General features: G+C 40.5%; 1 protein-coding gene across 3 annotated transcripts in view; it reads right to left on the reverse strand.

The window, feature by feature from the left end:
• Positions 1 to 23,364, reverse strand: part of Trim37 (tripartite motif containing 37) — a 127,951-nt gene that overhangs the window by 34,759 nt on the left and 69,828 nt on the right. For 2 of the 3 annotated variants that reach the window (XM_060387053.1, XM_060387052.1), the window contains exons 19-23: positions 21,461 to 21,769; positions 15,108 to 15,230; positions 14,014 to 14,203; positions 10,937 to 11,055; positions 547 to 683 (exon numbers count right to left, since the gene is read on the reverse strand). In XM_060387053.1, coding sequence (XP_060243036.1) covers positions 547 to 683; positions 10,937 to 11,055; positions 14,014 to 14,203; positions 15,108 to 15,230; positions 21,461 to 21,769 — 878 coding nt within the window. The remainder of the gene's footprint in view (positions 1 to 546; positions 684 to 10,936; positions 11,056 to 14,013; positions 14,204 to 15,107; positions 15,231 to 21,460; positions 21,770 to 23,364) is intronic. The other variant, XM_060387051.1, reaches the window with a different exon arrangement.

Consider the following 23,364-nt stretch of genomic DNA (forward strand, 5'->3'; position numbering starts at 1 on the left):
CAGGAGGTAGAAGCAGTTGGATCTCTGAATTCGAGGCCAGCCTGGTCTATAAAGTGAGTCCAGGAGAGCTACGAAACAGAGAAACCCTGTTACATAGAGAAGAGAAACTCTGTTTCCAACAACAAACAAAACACCCAAAAAGTTACAGAATGCTAGAAAATAGAAAAAAAATCTGGAGAGGAGAAGCTACAAAGCAAAGACTAAAACCTGCAATCACATGAAGCATCAGCACAGGTTCAGGGTGAACACTTAGTGTGGTAGCCCACCCACTGTCTCTGCTGAAAACTCTGTTCTGACGTGTCCGCAGCCACAAGGCACCCAACACCAGGCTCAGGCTGCAGGTTTTTCCACACGGGAAGCAGCACTCGGGCGGCTAACTGGCAAACATTACCTGATGACTTTTTCGGTACTTACCATATCCTTTACCACAGAATGTTCTCTCACAAATGACAGTAATTTTTTAAAAAGAAGTAAAAGCAGCAGAGCAGAGTTAGCAGAAGCAGCAGCAGAGGCAGACAGAGCAGCAGCAGCGAGGCTTTTATGAACCTGTGTAAAATGACTACATGCTGCACCTTCATCCGGGGGCTGAGCCAGGAACGGATCGTTGAACGCGACCATGCTGGTGTGCTCTTCCTGTTCCTCGTTTTCAGTGTCACATTCAATGTCGCTGTCACTACTCATTCCTGGCAGGAAGAAAGGGGAGAACACACAGTAAGTTAAGTGAAAGGAAAGGGCAACCTAGTATGTACCGTGCTGAGACTCCCATTGCATTTCACACTGACGTATTCCAAAAATCCCAACACAAGAAAAAAGCAGCCAAGCACCTTCAATTCTCTGCAGCTTTTTACAAACATTACTTTTACTTTTTTCTTCACTCAGAACTGAGTATCATAGCTCATGAAGGTTTTGTGTAGCTAGTATTATTTTCAGTATAGTGAGAAATTTTTTTCCACATTAAAAACTTATTTTCTGAGCTGGGCATGGTGGTGCACACCTTTAATCCCAGCACTGGGAGGCAGAGGCAGGCGGATCTCTGTGGTTAGAGGCTAGCCTGGTCTACAAAGTGAATCCAGGACAGGCAGGGCGCTTGTTAAACAGAAAATTCCTGTTGTGAAAAAGAAACCTTCTTTTCCTTATCAAGTTCTAAAAACAAAACAAAACAAATTGAAACAAAAAAATCACCAGGTGCAGTGGTACATGCCCATAATCCCAGTATTCAGGGAGACAGAGGCACATGGATCTCTGTGAGTTCGAAGACAGCCTGGTCTATAAAGCTAATACAGGACAGCCAAGGCTACACTGTCTCGGGAAAAAATTAAAAAAATAAAGAACAAGAAAGAAAACCACAACCCCCCCCCAAAAAAAAAACACCCAGGTATTCTTTCAATCTGATTTACTATAAGAATAGTCTCCAGCTGAAACTACCCATAAATACAGGCATTATACAACAGAAAATTTCGACAATTCCAACAGTAAATTGTGTTGAAATCCATTTGAGTCTCTCATTTTATATTTGTGGCTAAAACCATTTAGATACTTAATGCATATCTTTTTCACTAACCTAGTAATTATACCCAGGGTATAAGTGTATTACTTTAATACATGTCTATACTATGCAGTGATCAGGACAGTTATTGACTATCTGTCTATCATTTACCTGTGTTGGGAACAGTCAAATCCTCTCTACTGGCTGTCATAATCACAGTCACCACAGTTACCCTACCGAGCTTTCGAAAGATGGTAAGTTCTTTCTGCTCAACTCTATTGTTAGGCCCACTAATTATTCTCATTCCACTCTCCACAGCCAACTAACCCTCTGCCAGGTTCAGGTGCCACAATTTTTCACTTAAGATCAACTTTTTAAACTTCTATATGTAAGTGACAACACATTATTTTTCATTTTGTGCCTACTTATTTAATGAAACAACTTTTGCCAATTCAATTGATGTCCTTGAAAATAACATCATTTGTTTATGAATGAACTGAACAGGCCAGGCGTGGTGGCACAAACCTTTAATCCCAGCATTCAGGAGGCAGAGACAGGCAGATCTTTTTGAGTTGCAGGCCAGCCTGGTCTAGAAAGTGAGACAGAATAAATCCCAGGATAGCCAGGGCTGTTACACAGAGAAACTCTGTCTCAAACAAACAAACAAACAAACAAACAAACAAACAAACAAGGCTGGATAGTGTCCCAGTGTATATAATTTACCTATAATCTATGAAATACACTCTATCACAACAAGCATCCTGACTATCCCTTCTGTAATGCTTCCCAAACCTTCAGTCTGTATTGTACAAGTTTACCAACTGGGGTCAGGGACACCAAGGTCTGCTCTCTGCATTTTGACCAGTTATGGTTTTCTATAATGGCCTCTGTCTGCTGCAGGAAGAAAGTTCGTTGATGAGGTATGAGTAGGTAAGAGCTACAATTATCTATGGGTATAAGGAAAAAATACTGAGAATGCAGTTAGAACTGTACTACTTTAGGGAAGCACCTGTAGGGCTCCAGGGTCCACGGCCTTACAGCCACAGGTGTTGGTAGATTTACAGCAACAAGCATGAATTCCCCCCTAATAAGAGGGCCTTAAGTCCAATTAGATGGCTGCTGGTGCCACTACTGCACCTTTCGGGATACCTTGCCATTGTGGTCACTGTTAAGACTTGTAGGTGTCTATCCGGCTTTCTCCCTGGGCAGCTTTTTCTGCCACTAATGAAAGCTAGTCTTTAGAGAAGAGGCTTGAGGTCAGTTCCAGCTCCACTCCTCCAAGTCTTCAGTCTCAAGTGTGTGGTTTGCTCTTTTTAAACAATTTACTTTGTGTGTATATTGTATTCTTTAGGTGAAAGAACACAAAAGTCTGTGCATAGGTTCAAAGAAAAGATAAGATGATGGAAGAACCAAGTACCTTAAGTAGACTTCTAGGTTAATTTCTCTGACTTCCACATGGACGAAATTGCCACATCATACATAATACACACAAGCAAGCATAATTTTAAAAATTAAAAAAGAATCAAAAAAATTTGTGTTTATCGTAGGTTCAATATAAAAATGTTTTACCTTAAATTTTAAACTACGGTCTAAGTGCCATATCTAGGTTAGCAATGCTCCCGGAGACTTGCATACACAGAGCATGCACTCTAGCACCTAGCTCATGCACAGCAACTAGGTTTGGGACTTAAACCTGAGATAAATCAGGAAATTGCTGTAAAAACCGCTCAGGAGCTGCTGCTTTTTTAAATAAAGCAAATGTTGTTGGGGGTTAGTCTGATACTTGTATATTGATGCTAATTACTGGCCCTCAAGATCTGGTTACTGCCTGGATACATCTATCCTTGTATGTAAACCTGCTGAAGATGTTATTACTGATTGGTTGATTGAATGTCCTATTCCTGGGCAGGGCAGAATGGGGCAGGCATGGCTAAGGTTCCCAGGCTTTTGTGGACAGAAGAATCACTAGAAATAGAGGGACAAGAAGAGAGGAAGAAGGAGGACGCCACAATGAGTTAGCATGGAAAAGAAACTACGTGGGCTAGGAGGAAGGACTCTAATAATGGTGTGAAAAAGCCCAGATAAAGAATTCAAGTAAATATTTATAAGATTACGATGGAAGGTAGCCCAGATAGGGATGGTTAAGGCAGATGGCATTGGATGGAGGCTGGGAAATGGATGGTGAGGTAATTGAGGGAGCGTAGATGGAATTATCTGCCCAGCCTAAGGTGTTTTAAGGCAATTATAAAATCTAACAGAGGTCTGTGTTTTATTTAGTTGTGATAGCAGGTTAAATAACACTGCCATAATAAATAACACTATATAGCCCAGCATCATTTTATTTAGAACAACAAAATGTAGACATCCTCACTGGAGGGGAGGTTCTCACCAAACTGCAATAAATAGCATAGCTACGTAAGGATTCTGCAACCTAAACAGGAGTAGGAATATTGCTCAAGTCAAACACTGACTTGCAACCAAACTGGCCAACTCAGGTCTCATGAGATCATATAAACACACCCTGAACAAGAACTTTAAAAGTTGTCACAAATACTCACTGTTAAAGAAATCTGAGTAAGTTTGCAGGACAGATCACAAGAATTCTTGGGGAAATAGGAGGTCTCAAAAAGATGTGCTTTACTATAAACAATGCTAAATATATCTGAAGCAAGAGATTTAAAATTTAAAAATCTTCTATCAAAGAAAACTGTATTTTTAAGCATCCAGATAACATCTATTTCTCCAGTATTCAGAATACAAGGCTGGACCTAAACATTATGAAATGTTCCCACTTTTCACAAAAAACACATACACATTGAAGCTGTCGGCACACCACACAAAGTATAGCTCAGTCTGCTCTCAATCTGAGGTAATCCTCCTGTTTCAGTTCCCCAATTACTAGGATTACAAGTATGAGCCACAATGTCCAACTAGAATGTATTATGTTACAAAACAAACCTCAGCTCCATCTGTGAAACACCACTCCCACCTTGTGGCTCCTCACGGAACTGGTCCTGAAAAGACAGCCTTACAGATTCTCCAAACTGCACCCATACACCTGACCTTTAGCTCTATTTCCTCACTGACGGGTGATTACAAGACACTACTAACTACATAATATTTCACAATATTACAGTGAGAAAGACATCTGTAGCCTAGAACAAACTCTGGGAGGAGTATATATGTCACCCAGCTGAAGCTAGCTATGGAAATACAATCCCTATAATAATCTCAGATGCTTGAGAATTCATGTGGAGAAGCAGGCAATTTACTTTTACGTACTAATAATTTAGAGCTGCCCTTCTTTCCACCTTCTAAATCAGTGGTTCTCAACCTTCCCAATGCTGTAACTCTCTAATACAGCTCCTCATGTTGTGGTGACCCCCAACCATAAAATTATTTTCATTGCTACTTCATAACTGTAATTTTGCTAGTGCTATGAATTGTGATGTAAATATCTAATATGCAACCCTATAGGAGTTGCAACGCATAAGTTGACAACCTCTGTTTTAAAGGACCCCCTTTTTTAAGAGATTTATTTTTATTTATTATTTATACCATATTCTGTCTGCATATGTGCCTGCAGGCCAGAAGAGGGCACCAGATCTTATTACAGATGGTTGTGAGCCACCATGTGATTGCTGGGAATTGAACTCAGGACCTTTGGAAGAATAGGCAATGCTCTTCACCTCTAAGGCATCTCTCCAGCCCTCTAAAGGACTCACCGTTGTTTAAGATTCTTTCTTCCCTTACAAGTCTGTATACTCATGGAGCGGGAACAAATGACTGGGCATTGCCAGTTTTCCTTATCCATGAACATGATACAAGATGAAGTTAGGAAGTTGTTGACTGGCCCTGGGAAAGGTTTTTCTTGTTGACAGAGATGCAGAGAATAAACAACCCTCCCCATGAATTCTCAGGATGTGATTCAGAGTTCATACCAAGTTTGCAACTGAAGCAACTATCTTGTCACTTTGAGAAAAGCTAGGCCAATTCTATTTCACTGAGATGACATAGACAAAAACAAAACAAAACAACAACAACAAAAACCACAAGCCAGATTGTAGAGGCCCACAACCCGTAATCCCAGTGTCAGGAGGAAGAACAGCTGTGAGCTCACAGCCATCCTGGGCTATAGACAGTGAGAACCTGTCTCAAAATTGGGGAGTGCAAGGCAGCTGCTAGGATGTACCCCTGCTGAAGTCTTGGGTTCCATGCCAAACAGGGCACAATTAAGGCATACATATGCCTCAGGTCTGTAATCCCTGTACTTGGGAAGTAGAGGAAGGAAGACCAGAACTTCAGGGTCAGTCTTATAGCAACTCCAAGGCTAGCCTAGGCTACACAGAAACAAAAACACAAAAGGCAAGCCCACAATGAATAACTAAGTTTTCTAACTCTGAAACTACCTGCCACAGTCAGACATGATATCTCATTCAAAGACTTCTAAACAAGATTGCTATTTTCATTACTGTTTAACTCAGTTACTTGATTTTTTGTTGTTGTTGGTTTTTGATAGCTCATCTTGATTACCCTAAAGGTGATAAGCAATAGCAAGCCATCACAGGTTGCATAATTTATCTGTTAGGTAGTCTGCAAGCAATGTTGTTTAACAGCTGTGCCAAGGCTTTTCACTGGAATGGGTATTATGACCATTCCTGACTAAATGAGAGACCTGTGCTACTTTAGCACAGAATTCTAGAGTTTAGCACAGAATTCTAGAGAATTCTACAGCTTATCAATAGGGGGAGGTGGGTTAACCTAGGCTGCCAGTATCAAATCATTAAAAAGAAGACCAATATAAGGTTGTCCCATATGGTCCCAGTTAGAAAGGAATGGTTCCATTTATGACAATCATGTCAAAAAAACAAAACAATTATATTCCACTGATACTGGAGAGGAAATAAGAGACTACTTGGAACCAGGCATGCTGACACACACACCTATAGCCCCAGCACTGGGAGGCTCTGACAGGAGGACTCTTTTGAGTTCTACTCTGAAAATGAGATTGCCTCAAAAACCCAAACCTAAAAACAACCCCCCCCCAATTTTAGTAGTCCCAAACTCCCGGCTAGTAACAAAGCAAAGAAACGAGGCCTTAGGGTTTCTTCAGACAGCCTCTTCCTCCAGGAAGAAAAACCAGTGACATGACAAAACAGTTCCTCCATTTGACACAGTGAGAACTTTGTTCCCCATCCTTCTTTAAACTTGGTTTTGTTTTTAATAAACATGAACTTAACACAAACCTACTCAACTAAGGCTTACAGCGTGAAAAATGAGGGTTTCCTGAGCACTGCCTCTGCTGGTGACAGCATGTGCAAAGGCTTGAAGTGCCCATCGTGTGTCTCCTGTGCTCCCCCTCCCAGCCTCCTCAGCAAGCTGCCTTGTAATCTAACAAGGACTGTCCAGGGACTCTTTTTTTCTGTCCCACTGTGAACTCAGGCTGTCAGACTTTCATGTGGCAAGTTTACCCACAGAGCCATCTTTACAGACCTCAGTTTGCTTTACATACTACTACCAAATGCCTTTAATATTATTAATATTATTTTTCTTCTGAGACAAGATATCATGTAACTTAAAGTGGCTTTGAACTTGCTATGTGGTAAATTCAAAGATGACACCAAATTTCTGCTATCCTTCCCTCTACTTTCCAAACACTGGGATTACAGGCAGATTCACCATATGGAATGCTGGGACTTGAACCCAGAGCTTTGTGTTAGGTAAGCACTCTTAGCAACTAAGTTCACCCAGCCTATGACCGTCTATCTTCACTGCTGCCTTACTGGACTTAGAATTATACCTGAGTGTGTCTGTTTTCAAAGTTTTGTCCTCCCGCCCCCCTCTCCTTTTGGTTTTTAGAGACAAGGTTTCTCTATGTAGCACTGGCTGTCCTGGAAAATAGCTCTGTAGGCCAGGCTGGCCTCAAATATACAGAGATCCACCTGCCCCTGCTTCCCAAGTACTGCGATTAAAGGTGCGCACCACCATGCCTGGTTCCAAATAGGTTTAATTGAGAAACAAAGAATCAAGAGTTGCCTTACAGATGGGCAGAACCATCTCAAAGATTGGGGTCTTAGACAGAACAAAAGTGAAAAGAGCTAGCAGAGCACCAACATTCATCTCTCTCTGCTTGCTGCCACCCTCTCCCACTGCCATGATCCCACACTATGATCATGCTTCTTAAAAGTTTCATGTACCCAGCCCCAGATCTCATTATAAGCTACAACAATGACTCTCCATGCTGTGGCCAGAGCAGAAACTCACAAAACACAATTCTATGTATGATGCTATTCCTGGCTTAGATCCCATTCAAAGGACAAAGTCCAGGTTCTAAAGAACAGATAAAGTTGCTTGTGATCTGACTTCTACTTCCACTCTAGCCTCAGACTTACTAGCTAATCACCTAAGTTCTACTCATGGCTTCAGTTGAGTTTTCCAAGAATAGACTACAGCCCAGGTATAGACAGAGATGAAAGCACTAACTCTAGGTTCAAATTCCAACCCTTACAATGACTATTTATGTGACTTTGGGCAAGGTAACTTGTATTTCTAAGTTTCTAAAATTAGGGAAAAACAAAGTTAACGATTATAAAGAGCAATTTGGAGAATAACATAGTAAGGACTTAGTAACTATCAACTGTTATGATGATATACTCTATTGGAATCCTTATCACCCTACATTATCCAAGACTATTTACCAGTGTTCTCCAATACCCAGCTTTTAACGGCTCTCCCTGCCCCTCTCCTCCTACCATACACACACAGCACATCTTAAAAAAGATAGTTTTATCAGCACCTGCAGCCCACCATGCAAGTGGGTCTCAAGGACTAAGACCCTGGTCAGATTGGTATGCTGACCAGTGGTCTTTCATTGAGGATGATTTTTGATTTCCAAGAAACACTTGGTAATGTGTGGCCACATTCTGGGCTGTAACTGATAGGGAAGTGGTTATTGTACCCTGTGGTTTAAAGCTCTGAGGATGCTGCTAAGCATTCTAGGCAGAGAACAGCCTTCCTGCAGTAACAGCCAAGCCCACAGTGGCAACAGTGTCAAGGCAGAGATACCTCTAAACCAGATACCTGCATTCAGAAATTGCTCCAGAACCAGAATTAAATTCAACATCAGGCAAACTAGAAGAATTTTATAAATGATACAAAAAGAAAATAAATTTGTACTTCCAATACACGTTGTAAGATTTCACGTCACTATAATTTATTGTCAGTATGTACGCAGACATTTAGAAAGTAACGAATTACCAAAAATCCTTCTCAAAAAGATCAATAGTAGTAATATTTCTTTCTTTATAATTATTTTTTAAATTTTATTTTAGGTGCTATGTGGGACCAGAAGGCAGTCTTCCTAAGGATACCTGTGATTTGAATTAGAATGGCCCCCATAGGCTCATGCATTTGAATACTTGGTTCCCAATTGGCCTAACAGTTTGTGAAGGATTAGGACATGTGGACTTGTTGAAGGAGGGGAGTAATTGGGGTGAACTTTGAGGTTTCAAAAGTGCCATTCCAGTGGGCTCTTGGCCTCTGCTTGCGGACCAAGATGTGAGCTCTCAGCTGTTCTTGCTACCATGCCTTTGGTTTGCCATTATAGACTCTAATCCTGCAGAACTGTGAGCCCAATAAAACTGTTCTATAAGTAGGCTTGGTCATGCTGTTTTAACAAAGAAACAAAAAAGTAAGACAATACCCAAGATTGTCCTCTGAGCCTCCACACACGTCCCCCACCTTGTGCACGAAAAAAAGAAAACCCCAAAATGCCACCACTCACCAGTTCTCCCACAGAACAGCCAGAAGCAAATACTACCACCCCTTTGTCTGCTATGAATGTCAATTCGTCAATAACTGAAATTCAAATGAAGTAAAAAGTATTACAGTTCCAATGGAAAAAAAAAATCTTTGAAAGCTGTTCTTTTCTGATAACCCAGAAAAGATGCAGGAAGAACAAGGACATAGTATTGTTTCAAGTAACTTCTATTGTTAAATGTCTTATTTGATATCAGATAAACAATCACAGAAGAAGTATTAAAAATTACTACTGGGGCACGTTTGCAGAGCTGAAGCCAGTTATTAGAGAGGACAGTTAAAGTGAGAAATTCTTCTATAAGAGCAAGGGAAGGCTGGAGGAATGACTCAGTGTTTAGGAATGAGTATTGCTGCTACAGAGGACCTGAGTTCAGTTACCAGCACCAACATCAGGCAGCTCAAGCTGTAACTCCAGCCCTAGTGGGATCTAACGCAGCGGCCTCCTTGGGCACCTAACTGGCACATACATGGACATAACCCCACACAGACATAGATACATACGACATAATGTTGGTGGAAATAAAGCAATTTACAGACATAAATCAAAGCTGACCTCAAGGGCAGTGGTGGTGCACACTTTTGATCCCAGCACTTGGGAGGCAGAGGGAGATGGATCTCTCTGAGTTCATGGACAACTTGGTCTCCAGATTGAGTTCCAGGACAGCCACGCTACACAGACAAACCCTGTCTCCAAAACCAAACAACCAATCAAAAACCTGATCTCAAACAAAAGATTAACAGTATTCTAAGTAGCAGGGTTTTTTTTGATTTTGTTTTAAAGATTTTTAGTTTCATTCATGTGTATTTGTCTATATGCTTGTATGCTGTGAATGTACAGGTATCTCTTGAGGCCAGAAGAGTCTGTATGATCTCCTGAAATAAGAATTTCAGGTAGTTGTGGCCACCAGACTTGGATGCTGGAAACTAAATTTGGGTCCTCTGGTAGGGGAATAAAAGTACTCTTACTGACTAAGCCTCCTCTTCAGCCCCCTAATTAGCTGTTTAGGGGGCAAGTGTCTGCGTCTGGGACATTATTAGTCTCCTTCTTTGTATTTTATTTTATTTTTATTTTTCTGAGACAGGGTCTTTACATATCCCCGGAAGTCCTACAACTCAGTCTGTAGACTAGGCTAGCCTTAAACTCACAGAGATCCACTTGCCTAGAGCTCCTGCGTGCTGGGATTAAAGGCACATACCACACCCAAACTCTAAAACACACACACACACACACACACACACACACACACACACACACACACACACCAATCAAACAAACAAACAAACAAAAAACAGTGAGGGCTCACTATTTAGCCTGAGCTGGACTAGAACTCAGTATGTAGACCTGGCTACACTAGAACTCTGCCTCCCAGTGTTGGGATTATTGGCATATACAAGCATGTCTGGCCCAAAAGAGCCTTTTATTTTCATGCAATACCTTACCCAATTTTGCTTTTCTATGTATACAATGACCTTGTAAGTCACAAAAAGTGGCAAATGAACTTAAGTGTTCCAGTATGTTTGTTAGATTTCTGTAACATTTTTACTAACCAATCACTTCCTACTACTTCAGCCACCGAGAACTTAGTGTCTCCTGCTTGCTGATCTTTCTGACTGGTCTTGTTCATTCCTCACCTTCCTCAGGGGCAGCTGATGCTCCTTCAGGTAGTGTGGGTTGTAACTCCCCAGCTTCAGAATGACTTTCCAAATCTGCCATCTGTATTCCTTCCAGATGACTTCCTTTTGCATTAGTCCTCAAAGAAGAAAAAAACAAACAAACAAACAAACAAAAAAACACATTTTCAAATGTCTAATAAATGACACAATAATTTTCTTTTTATCCTGAAGCTGAGCCCTAAACCAAGCATGGAAGACCTACTTATGTATAATATTAAATTACCATTTTTAAAAAACTTTACTTAAGATTCAGAATAGAAGTTTATGATATGGAAGATTACCAAATCCTGCTTATAAACATTGGCGACTCTTCTAGAAGACCCAGATGTTATTCCTAGCACCTACAAGGCAGCTTACAAATGTCTAAGTCTCTAGTCCTGGGAATCCAACACTTGGGCAGACCAAAAACAAAAACAAAGTTTTAAGAAAAAAAAAAAAAAACGTTAAACAAAGAAACAAACAAATAAATAAATAAAATAAAGCTAGCTGTAGTTATAACTTGAAAGAAATGTACATCAGCCAGGTATGGTGGTGCATGCCTTTAATCTCAGCACTTGGGAGGCAGAGGCAGGTGGATCTCTGAGTTCTAAGTTAGCTTGGTCTACAAAGGGAGTTTCAAGACAGCCAGGACTACACAGGGAAACCCTGTCTCAAAAACAAAAACCAAAAACCAAAAAACAAAAAAACAAAAAACAAGAAAAAGAAAAATGTACACATCAGGGTAGGTGACAGGAAGGATACAGCTCCTGACTTCCTCCTCCCCTAGATGCTGAAGAGTTTTGTAAGTTAGCCTGGGTGACTCCATTTTGAAATGAGACGTCAACTTGACCGAAAGCTGAACTCAGATACCAGGAAGTATCAGAGAATATGCATTTGGCAGAAAAAAAAGTTAACTCTCCTAGCAACAGTCTCCAGGAAATATCACAGAATAAACACTTGGTAGAAAATAGAGACAATCTCCCTGACAACAATCAATGAGAATCGGTTGGGAAAATTCTCCCCAACATTCCAGATACAGTTTAGAAGAATGGCAATTGTGATTATGTATGTGCCTTAGCCAGAGGGTCATCTCACCCCTATGACTTTTACCCAATCCTGTAACACCAAGGCATGAACATCCCCTGCTTGCGGTTTTTCCCTTTAGAAATCCTGCTCACCCAGGGCTTGGGGTCCCACTTCTCTACTGCTGTGTCAGTGAGACTTGGGTCCTGAGTTTGACTGCTCTTGTAATAAAGCTCGTTTGCTTTTGCATCTCCTGGTGGTCTCTAAGAGTTTCGTGATCCTGGCATAACAGTGCCTCCCCGCTACCCCAGCACTAGGAATTGAACCTGACCACGGCAATGCACATGCTAAGATCTGTTCTATCTATGAATTATAACTCCAGGCAATTTTCAAATTTTTATTTTGAGCCAGGATCTTAATAGGTCACCCATGATGGTGCCCACCTTTCAATCCTTTGGCTCTCAGTGTCCTCAGTAACTGTGATATAAGAGTACACCACCACGCCAGTGATTTTCTTTTCCATTGTTGAACCTTGAGTTAAAAACAAAACTAAACCCCCTTCTGTCTTTCCAGATTTGGTAATGACACAAACTTAAGGACGCTGGTCTTTATTCATAGATAATATATTTGTCAATCACTTTCTTTAGAATGGTTGTAAACTTAATTGACATCGATGGGTTTTAAATAAAAATAAGGGTACCAATCACCACTTATCCTTTCTGGAAATTCCAAGTTGCATTTTAGAGATTATTTCAAACAACAACAACAACAAAAAGAGTAAGAAAAAGCAGTATTTTAAAAACAGCCTTTGGCCAACTGTTGGGCAGAGTGCATGGAATCTTATGTAAGAAGTGGGAAATAGTAAGATCTGGAGAGGACAGGAACTCCACAAGGAGAGCAACAGAACCAGAAAATTTGAACACAGGGGTCTTCCCAGAGACTCATACTCCAACCAACTACCATGCATGGAGATAACCTAGAACCCCTGCACAGATGTAGCCCATGGCAGCTTAGTGTCTAAGTGGGTTCCATAGTAATGGGAAGAGGGACTGCCTATGACATAAACTGATGGGCCTGCTCTTTAATTACCTCCTCCTGAGGGGGAAGCAGCCTTACCAGGCCACAGAAGATGACAATGCAGCCACTCCTGATGTGATCTGATAGACTAAGATCAGAAGGAAGGAGAGGAGGACCTCCCCTATCAGTGGACTTGGGGACGGGCATGTGTGAAGAAGGGGAAGGGGGGCTTATGGGGGGATACAAGGTGAATAAAGAGTCATTAATAAAATAAAATAAAAAAGAAAGAAAGAAAAAAAATGTAGACATTGTTTCTTATTGCTGAGTAATATTTCATTGTGTAGATGTACCACAATTTCTGTATCCATTCCTCAGTTGAGGGGCATCTGGGTTGTTTCCAGCTTCTGGCTATTACAAATAAAGCTTTTATGAATATGGTTGAAAAAAATAAAAAATAAATAAAAACAGCCAATTAAGCCAGGCATGGTGGCTCATATCTGTAATCCCAGCACTTGGTAGGCTAAGGCAGGATGAAGAACTGAAGGCCAGCCTGAGCTATATGAGACCCAGTCTCAAAACAAATATAACAGTAGTAAGATTAATGAAAGCAGTTCATTCCACACAAATATGTGACACGTTTATGACACATGACCCAGCACAAATGCTATGGAAGGATGTACAGCAGATTAAAGCACAAGGTAAATCAAAAGCTGAAGCATATATATCTCACAAGGCAAATGTACTCAGGTTTTCCTGCTCTAAGCTAGCAAGGGTTGCTCAGTTCTGTAATATAACACTCAGGAAGCTGAGGCAGGAGGACTGCTGTCATTCTGGGGAGGGGGAGGGCGTTAGAGGTAGGAGAGAGCATTCTAAAGAATGCCGTAATTCTTTTAAAAAGTGACATTTTAATGCAATAAATCAACTTACCGCACACTTAAAACACTAACAAAGTAGAAATAATTGTGTTCATTATAATGTGGACTTGAGGTTCCAAACAATAAAAGAGTGTTATTTACCCCAAGGCAACCATTTTCCTTCTTTTCTCAACCGTAGGTAAGCCATTGAAAACTGCAACCACCAAAGCATCAGAATCCAAAGCTTTGCACTGTCGGTCCTCACTTTTGGGCAAAATATCCCCAGCGATGCTGTGAGTTAGGGCTCGGGGAGAGTTATGTCTGCTCCCAGACTGAGAGCTTCCTGGGGAGCCTTCAGAAAAGAAGGGAGAAGACAATAAACACGAAAGCTTTCTTAGTATAGAAAATTACTTTTTTTTTTTTTTTTTGAGACAGGGTTTCTCTGTGTAGCCTTGGCTGTCTTGGACTCACTTTGTAAACCTCAAACTCACAGAGATCCACCTGTCTCTGCCTCCTACATGCCTGGGATTAAAGGTTTAAGCCACCACGTCCAGCAGAAAATTACTTATGTGCATTTTTTTGTATATAGTTTAAGAGCTTTAAGTAGTTTTGTAGTTAAGTAGTTTCTGTGCATATATATTGTGTTAATATATGAGAATTTTAAGTAGTATTTGCCTGCATGTATGATTGTACAGCATGTATGGGCCTGGTGTTAATAGAAGCCAGAAGAGTAGAGTTACAGATGGTTGTAAGTCACCGTGGGGTGCTGATAATCAAACCCAGGTCCTCCGCATGAGCTACCTCTCCAGCCTACTATATGTGAATTTTAAACTAAGTAAAAACTTTGAAAAAAAAATTAAAAATATATTCCAATGTTTTGACTAGCTACACAAGTACAAAATTAAAAATACAAGTACAAGTTAAAAATACTGCTCTGATTTGAGATTAAAAAGTTCAAATACTAGAACCCAGGGATACATGTCAGACACCCCAAAACTTGGGAGGCTAAGAAAGGAGAGTCAAGAGTACACCTTCTCACATACAGACAGGTAGATAATTGAAGATAAAAGCAAATCTTTTTTAAAACCCAAAAATAAGAGAAAAAACAAACTCATGAAAAATAGTAAGAGGCTCCACAAAAATCATAAGTTCAACTCTAATTTTAACATCTTTGGTGTTTTTCAATGTTAAAGCTATATCACATCAATCCCAAGCATATGCCCAATAAAATGATATTATGAATTCCTCAAATTTACCTTCAGACAAAGCCTGACAGTCTCCCTTTGAGCGGCCATTTTCTCCAGAGTCCATGGCTCTTCGGAGCGAGAGACTGCCTGCTATGGCCCGAGCTGACTTGGGTGAATTCTTCTTATTTGTGGCTGCAAAAACATTTAGGGTCATTTCTGAATATGGTAAAATGTCACAAACTCACTATATATAGTCAGAGAAAGGTCTAATCCTCACCACACATGGATGTTTTTCTAAAACGTTCTGTAATCCTGACAGCTTATTTATTATTCTGTGACAAATGCAATTTTGTTGCTTCTGAAACAGAATATTAACTATGACCTCATTTTTAAAAAGCTGTATCAATTAAGACAAAGTGTAAACAAAAATATAAATCCTCTAATCTAGTGGTTCTCAATCTTCCTAATGCTCTGATCCCTTAATACAGTTCCTGTTGTTGTGACCCCAACCATAAAATTACTTTGTTGTACTTCATAACTATAATTTTGCTACTGTTATGAACTGTAATATAAATATCAGCTAATGCAGGACATCTGAATCCGATATATGACCCCCAAAGAGTCACAACTAACAAATTGAGAACAGCTATTCTAATCTAAACAACTAAAAATTGGGCTTGATTGAATCAAAAAATATAATCAATGCTGAATCTGAAACAAACTGTAATTATAATACTTCAAAATACTTGTTAACAACAACAACAACAAAACCTGTGACTAAAGTAGTAGTGACAACAAAGCATACAGCTTAAAATAACCGAGGGTGGGTATACAGAAAGGAGACATACGATGAGATGGTAACAACAAGAATTAATCAGCCTCACTGGCAAGTTCAAGAATTTACCAAAATAGCTGGCACTGTGGCGCATGCCTGTAACCCCAGTACTGGGGAGGCAGAGGCAGGCAGATCACAATGAGTTCAAGGTCAGTCTGGTGTACAGAGTGAGTCCAGGACAGTCAGGACTACACAGAGAAACCCTGTTTCAAAAACAAAACAAAAAAAATTATCAAAATAATAATAGAATGTTGAGAAGATGATCAGCATAGCTTTAAGCATAGCACTCAGGAGGCTGAAACAGGGAGACTGTGAATTCAGAGCCAGGCTGGATTATGTGAGACCCTGTCTCAAAACCTAAACCAAAACAAATTTAAAAGACATAAAAGATTTATTGATAACAGGATTAGCAAGTTTAGCTCTGTCTTAAAGAATATGATAAAAATAACAAAATTTCAGAATAAACTTTAAAAAGCTATTTCTATCAGACATCACATACCAAAATTAACCAGACTGTAAAGACTACACAACTCAGTGAACTCCTATACATTCAGAAGAGACATTCTGAATAGAAGCTGTGGAACTTCACATTAAATTTTACACTTTCAATATCAAATATATTTTATGCATTTATCTACCACTAAACCAAAAGTCTATGATAGAATTAAACTTTAATTAGCTTTAGAACTTTCATAACTCATATTTTTATTTGCAAATTTTTAATAAATTTTATAAAATAAAAGAAACCTATTTATTTTACAAGTGTCAAAAGAATAAAATACTCAAAGAAACAGATTTAATAAGTAAGACTTACATATCAAAAACTGCCATATATTATAGAAAGAAAATAAAAACTGCATAAATGACAGTTTTGTGTTCAGACTGAGATAATACTGTTAAAGTAACACTTCCAAAATCAATTTACAAATTTAACACAATCCATATAAAAGTGCTATTTTTTTTTCCTTTTTATTATCTGGAGTCTGGCAAGATGGATCAGCTTAGGTAAAGGCACTGAGGGCAAGTCTGACAGACTGAGTTCAATTTCTGAAACCCACAGAGTACAATTTAAACTCCTTTAAATTGTCCTCTGACCTCCCCACAAGCTCCTTCCCTGAGTAAATGTCAAAGAAAAAAAAAAAGACAACAGGTTCTTAAAATTTCTATGAACCAGTACAGGATCCAGCATGGCAAAGGCAATCTCAAACAGAAGACTCCCCCGCCCATGCCTACTGGCAGGGACCAACCCAGAGCCTTAGACCTGCAGCCCAATACCGATCCTCAGCTGCAGAAGGGCCAGCTCAGTGGGTGGTCAGCTCTCCTCTGACAGTGCTAGAATCAGCATAAAGCTCTTAAGAAGCTCAAAAATGAGAGAGAGAGAGAGAGAGAGAGAGAGAGAGAGAGAGAAAGAGAGAGGAAGTTGAGAGAGGCAGTGGTGCACACCTGAAATCCTAGCCCTGGTGGAAGCTGAGACAGGAGGATTGTCCTAAATTCCAGTGCGGCCTGAATGGGCTGCACAGTGAGCTCTAGTCCAGCCTGGGTTAGAGTGAGATGCAGTCTCAAACAAAGGTAGGTGGTTGAGGAAGGAACATTGGAACATGCTGCCAGTAGAACCTGGATGTGTGAGCCCACATTCAACATTGCCATGCCCCCTTTCCCACCACCACCAGGAAAAAACACCCCCCCCCAAAAAATAACTGGGTGGTACCAGCATATGGACAGATATTTGTCATAACTGAGACTCCAGAAGCAGTTTTCACATTTACACTCTGACTTTAACAAGGATGCCAAGACAAATCAATGGGTAAAGGAAAGAGACAAGAGCAAGTGTTGCAGACAACATGGAGAACATGACTGACAAACACAATTCTGCATGTTTTCAAAGTACGACACTGTAGCAGTTCCTCAAAAAGTTAAACATGGTTTCCAATTATGCCAGCAAGGACGCTTCTAAGTGTAACTCAAATTAAACAAAATATTTATTCTCTACACCATAACTTATGTGTTCAGTCACATCATTGATTACAGTCAAAATGTGCAAACTATCTATAGGGAATAAGCAGGATGTGGTACAGTTCTGAAAGAAGAGACAGAGAGAGAGAGAGAGAAAGATAAAGAGAGAAAGAAAAAGAAAGAGAAAGAGAGAGAAAAGGAAGAGAGAAAGAAAGAAAAAAGAAACAGAGATAAGAAAAAAGAAAGAAAGAGAGGGAAGGAGGGAGGGAGGGGAGAGAGAGAGAAAGAAAGAAAAAGAAAGAAAGAAAGAGAATATAAATGATTCTATTTCTATGTTAACTGAGAAAGCTAATTTAAAAACAAAAAATAAGTGCCAGTGAGCACGTGAAGAGCTAGAACCTGTGCTCAGTTAAAAGTGCAGCTGCTAGAGCAAGAAGCATAGCATCCTACCCCAGCATCCTCCAAAAGCTAAGGATAGAATAATCTAGCAATGCCAGTTTGTATGTACTGACAATTTTAAAAGGGCGCTTGAAAAGAGATAGCTCCTTAGAGCCAAAAGACATAAGTAACTCAACTGTTGAAAGGATAAATGGATAAGCAAAATGTTCTCTCTATATAACAGAGTAGGGTCCTGCCATTCAGAACAAAGGAAGTTCTGCAAGATGCTACAATATGGCAGAACCTTGGAGATACACGAAATAAAGAAGCCAGTCACAAAAACCCCCAATGTCAAATGCTGCCATAATTCCAATCACAAGTGATACCTAAAAGCAGAGTAGCAATCCTCAGGTGCCAGAAGAGAAATGGGGGGGTTGCTGATTAAATGGACATAGTTTTAGAATGAGAAAAACCTCTTAGAGGTGGATGGTGAGGGTGCACACCGATGCCAAAGTGATTAACGCTACTCGACAGTTAAACTGAAATAGTAAATTTTATGTTATGTACACTGTGCCAAAAATTTTAACCACATATGCCTCCACAACTGAAGGCTAAAGTGGAAAATTTACATTATATATACTTTACCAGAACTTAAGGCTTTCTTTCATAGCATATACGATTTGGGAAATGGACACACACTGTGCCCAATACCAAACTCTCAATCCACACAGCTCCTCAGATTCTCCTCAGTTCACATGCAGCGTGAACTTTGTTTTCGAATCTCAGATAGAATTGGTATGCTCTTCCATTCCATCTTTATGTCAACACTTCTCAAAAGTATAAAGCATAGGTAGCAACACTTCTTTTTAGAATGCTTTCTTAGATTTTTGAAATACACTATCCAGTTTTCACTTGTCTTAATGATTCTCTTCAATCCTTTTTCTTTACCAGACCTCTAAATATGTAGAGCAGTACCTCAGTGAGAAGACTGCTCCATAAAATCAACCCAGCACTCAGGAGGCAGAGTTTGAGGCCAGCCTGGTCTACAGAGTGAGTTCCAAGAGAGCTAAGGGTACAAAGAGAATCCCTGTATCAAAAAACCATTAAAAAACAAACAAACAAACAAACAAAAGCACATTTTCTGGGAGTGATGATGCATGCCTTTAATGCACTCATCAGTCAGCTGGAGGCAGGTGGATCTGTGATTTCCCAGGCCAGCCTCACCTACAAAGAGAACTCCGGGGTTGGTGGGACAGTAACACACCATGACACCCTGCCTCATAAGCAAACAAACAAATTAGTAATAAGTTCTCCACCCTCTACTCTGCTTGGATTTAAACAGCATAAGAGAGTTCTGGTACTCTTATGCATTTACGTGCAGCGGTGACCTCTCCCCAGTGTGACCTGTGTATAAAGCCTGCCTAGGAGAGTTTACAAGGCAAGCCAGCAGGTGCCCAAACAGCATATTCAAACAGAATCTGACTCTCTGACCTTACCTGTGCTGACACAAACGTCTACCACATAGCCTGAGCTGCCCTTAAAATCAAGTTCCTCTTGCTTCCTCTTCCAGAGCCCTAGGATCACCCATGCACACCAATGTACTCATGCACTGACAGCACTAATCGCTAAGTTGCTTACCACAAAAAGAAAAATTCTCAGTTTCCAACTTTCTCAGAATTGGCCAGTGACAAAGAAGTGAATCCTGGAGGTCATTCAGTTGATGTTGGCCAACCTTTGATCCCAGCACTTGGGAGGCAGAGGTAGGTGGATCTCTAAGTTCAGTGCCTGCCTGGTCTACAGAGCAAGTTACAGAAATGCCCTAAACACTGAATTCTATTGGTCTAAGACATGTATTGTATGTAACAGATTAACTTTTCCTTTATGCATCTAGAACAGCACTGGTTACTACTGAGGATGAGAAACCTGGTCAAAGCAAGCTGCCAGGCTATGAGCAAGTCTATCTACCCTTGGCTTTAGCTCCAGATTACACCACTAAATGCACTCAAGCTAATTTAATGGAGCTCCTGCTCTGAAACTTTATTAGATCTTTCTTCACAATGCAGCTGTTTCTCAACAAACGAACAGCTCAAACTCTTTATTCAAGTCTTCTAAGAGCCCAGGTTAGACCCTGCTGTCTCTGACCTCATCACAGTCTGCCTTGCCTGATTCACCAAATCTGTATACGCTAGACTCCCTTTAATCCTTCTAAGTAACCCTAATGCCAGTAAATTTGTATGTCTGTCCTGTTCATATAGAACACTGACCACCCCAAGAGCTCAGCTCAAGCTTGTCCTTTACAGACTTTCTCTGACTACCTCCCAAAAACTAAGGCATTCTACATCTACACCTGATCACAGCGGTCAATACTCATTAAATTATTTTCACTCAATTTATTTACATACTTTACTGTCTGATTTTTTTGTTTGCTTGGTTTTTTCAAGACAGGGTTTCTATGTGTAGCCTTGGCTATCCTGGACTTGCTCTGTAGAAAAGGCTGGCCTTGAACTCAGAGATCCTTCTGCCTCTGCCTCCCTGAGTGCTGGGATTACATGTGAGCAGCACCACGCCCAGTTTTGCTGTCTGATTCTTATCACTACAATGCAAGGATCTGTAAGGCTACTGAAGTGTCGCTTAATGCCAAGTACAGACTGGGTAATCAAAACAGTTAGTTCCATCATATAAAAACCATTAGAATTAGACTGGCCAGGCAGCTCAGCTGGTAAAGGCACGTGCCACTTTAAAGCCTGACAACCTTCGTTCAACCCCTGGGAGCCACATGTGCAAGTAGAGAACTGGCTCCCCAGAGCTGCTCTCTCACCTCCACAAGTACACCATGTTGTACGCTGACACTCACGCACACGCACGCACCCACACACACCCTTTAAAAAAAGTCAATCAATTTTGGATGGGAAATAAAAAAAGGCTATTTTAAGTCATAAGAAGAGAAGAAGAAATGGCTCAGTGGTTACGAGCACTTACTACATTTGCAAAGTTCAAGACTGAGCACTCATACAGATGCTCAGTCTGTAAATCCAGTTCCAGGGGAGTCAATGCACTCCTGGCCTCTGTGGGCACCAAGCACACACATGCTGGCAAAACATCCATATAAAAAAAAAAACCCATTTTTTTTAAACCAATTTTTTAACTGAACTCATTAGAATATTGATGAATGACTGTTAAGAAAAAACAACAACCATTCATAATGATTTCACAAAGCGCATAAGAGAAATTACATTATGGGAACGACTTCACTTACGGTTTCGTATATAACAGCCAGCCACTGATGACTTTGCTAGAAGCTCCATTCCCAAATCCTGTAATCTACCAGAGTTTTCAGGTCCACACGTGGCCAGAGCTGCCTGGTCAGCACAGAAAAGGTTTGTCTGCATGTCTGCAGAAGCAACACTGCTGCCTTTTATATCTGACAGTGTAGTCTTCACATCAGTCTGCATGCACCGGACTTCAGCCATTTGAGTTTTGAGCCTTTTCAGCATCTTTAAGTCAGAGGGCACTCGCCACATCGCCTGCTGCTTCCTTTGATCTTTATCTTTTCGAGAATATGATGCTTCAAAAAGAAAGCAAGTGACAAATCATGTTTATATATATTTTAATATTCATGACTTCATCCTTTCCGACAAATTTAATGTGTCAAATGTGGTAAGCCATGTGGTGAGTCAAATGTGTAAAGTGCTTTATAGACCAAGGTGATGCCTTAGTAGACAAAAGCCCTTGATGCCAAGCCTAATCACCTGTGGTCTATCCTAGGGTTCTTCTATGTGGCTGAAGGAGAGAACTGAGTCTTGCAAGTGGTCATTTGACCTCCACACATACACAACACACAAGTTGTGTGCCCAGGTACACATACACATACCTACACAAATAAATTAAAAATGTAAAGCATATAGTAAATTCTACTACATGAAACACAGGTATAACTGTCTTAACCTTGTATATTAAAGCTTCAAATTAAAAGAGTCCAGGTCACAGTCATCACTTTGAATTATATTCCTAACTCTGGAGTTGAGTTGTTCTGTCTTATGTTTTTTCTTAAGATACTTTTCTATTTTTTGTTTTTGTTTTTGTTTGTTCGTTTTGGGTGGGGTGTAGGACCGGGTTTTCTCTGTATGTATGCCCTGGATGTCCTAGAGATCTATAGACCAGGCTGGCCTCAAACTAAAAAGATCTGCTTGCCTCTGCCTCCTGAGAGCTAGGATTAAAGGTATGTGGAACCACCAACAGGCTTTTTAAAATATTTCTTATGGTCACAATTTTAAAAATGTAAAAAGAAAAACCTAGAAGCCAAACACTTCTCTAACTCTAATATATATATATATATATATTATATATTTTACATGTGACATATAATCCCACATGAGACACTACCCAAGTCACAGCCTATCTGCCGCCCTCTCCATCTCCACCCATCTCCACCCTCCCAGTTCATTCTGGGATCTCTACTGCTACATCTCTCCTACATTCCTGATAGGAAACTTGTAGGAAGGGACCCACAGGCACACCTCTTGGGCCTAACTTCCCCCCAGAATAATCACCATGCTGCTGTGTTCCAATGACATTAATAATGCTTCTGATAAATTTTTACTCAAAAAGACAATCTGCCACAATGCCCCCCTTGAACTGCAAACTTGTGACCTTTCAGTTCCTAACCACCTATTGTTCCCAAGATGCCAGAATGTTTTATTATTTTTATATACATTAGTTTATTCACTTTGTATTCCAGCTGTAGCCCCCTCCCCCATTCCCTTCCAATCCCATCCTCCCTCCCTCATCTCCTCCTAAGCCCCTCTCCAAGTCCACTGATAGGGGAGGTCCTCCTCCATCTGACCCTAGCTTATCAGTTGTCATCAGGACTGCCTGCAATGTCCTCCTCTGTGGCCTGGCAAGGCTGCTCCCCCACTCAGGGGGAGGTGGTCAAAGAGTCAGCCACTGAGTTCATTTCAGAGACAGTCCCTATTCCCATTACCAGGGAACTTACTTGGACACTGACATGGGCTATGTCTATGCAAGGGTTCTAGGTTATCTCCATGAATGGTCCTTGGTTGGAGTATCAGTCTCACAAAAGACCCCTGTGCCCAGATATTTTGGTACTGTTGCTCTCCTTGTGGAGCTCCTGTCCTCTCCAGGTCTTACTAACTCCCCCTT

This window comes from Meriones unguiculatus, chromosome 7, assembly GCF_030254825.1.
Source record: "Meriones unguiculatus strain TT.TT164.6M chromosome 7, Bangor_MerUng_6.1, whole genome shotgun sequence".
Taxonomy (NCBI): domain Eukaryota; kingdom Metazoa; phylum Chordata; class Mammalia; order Rodentia; family Muridae; genus Meriones; species Meriones unguiculatus.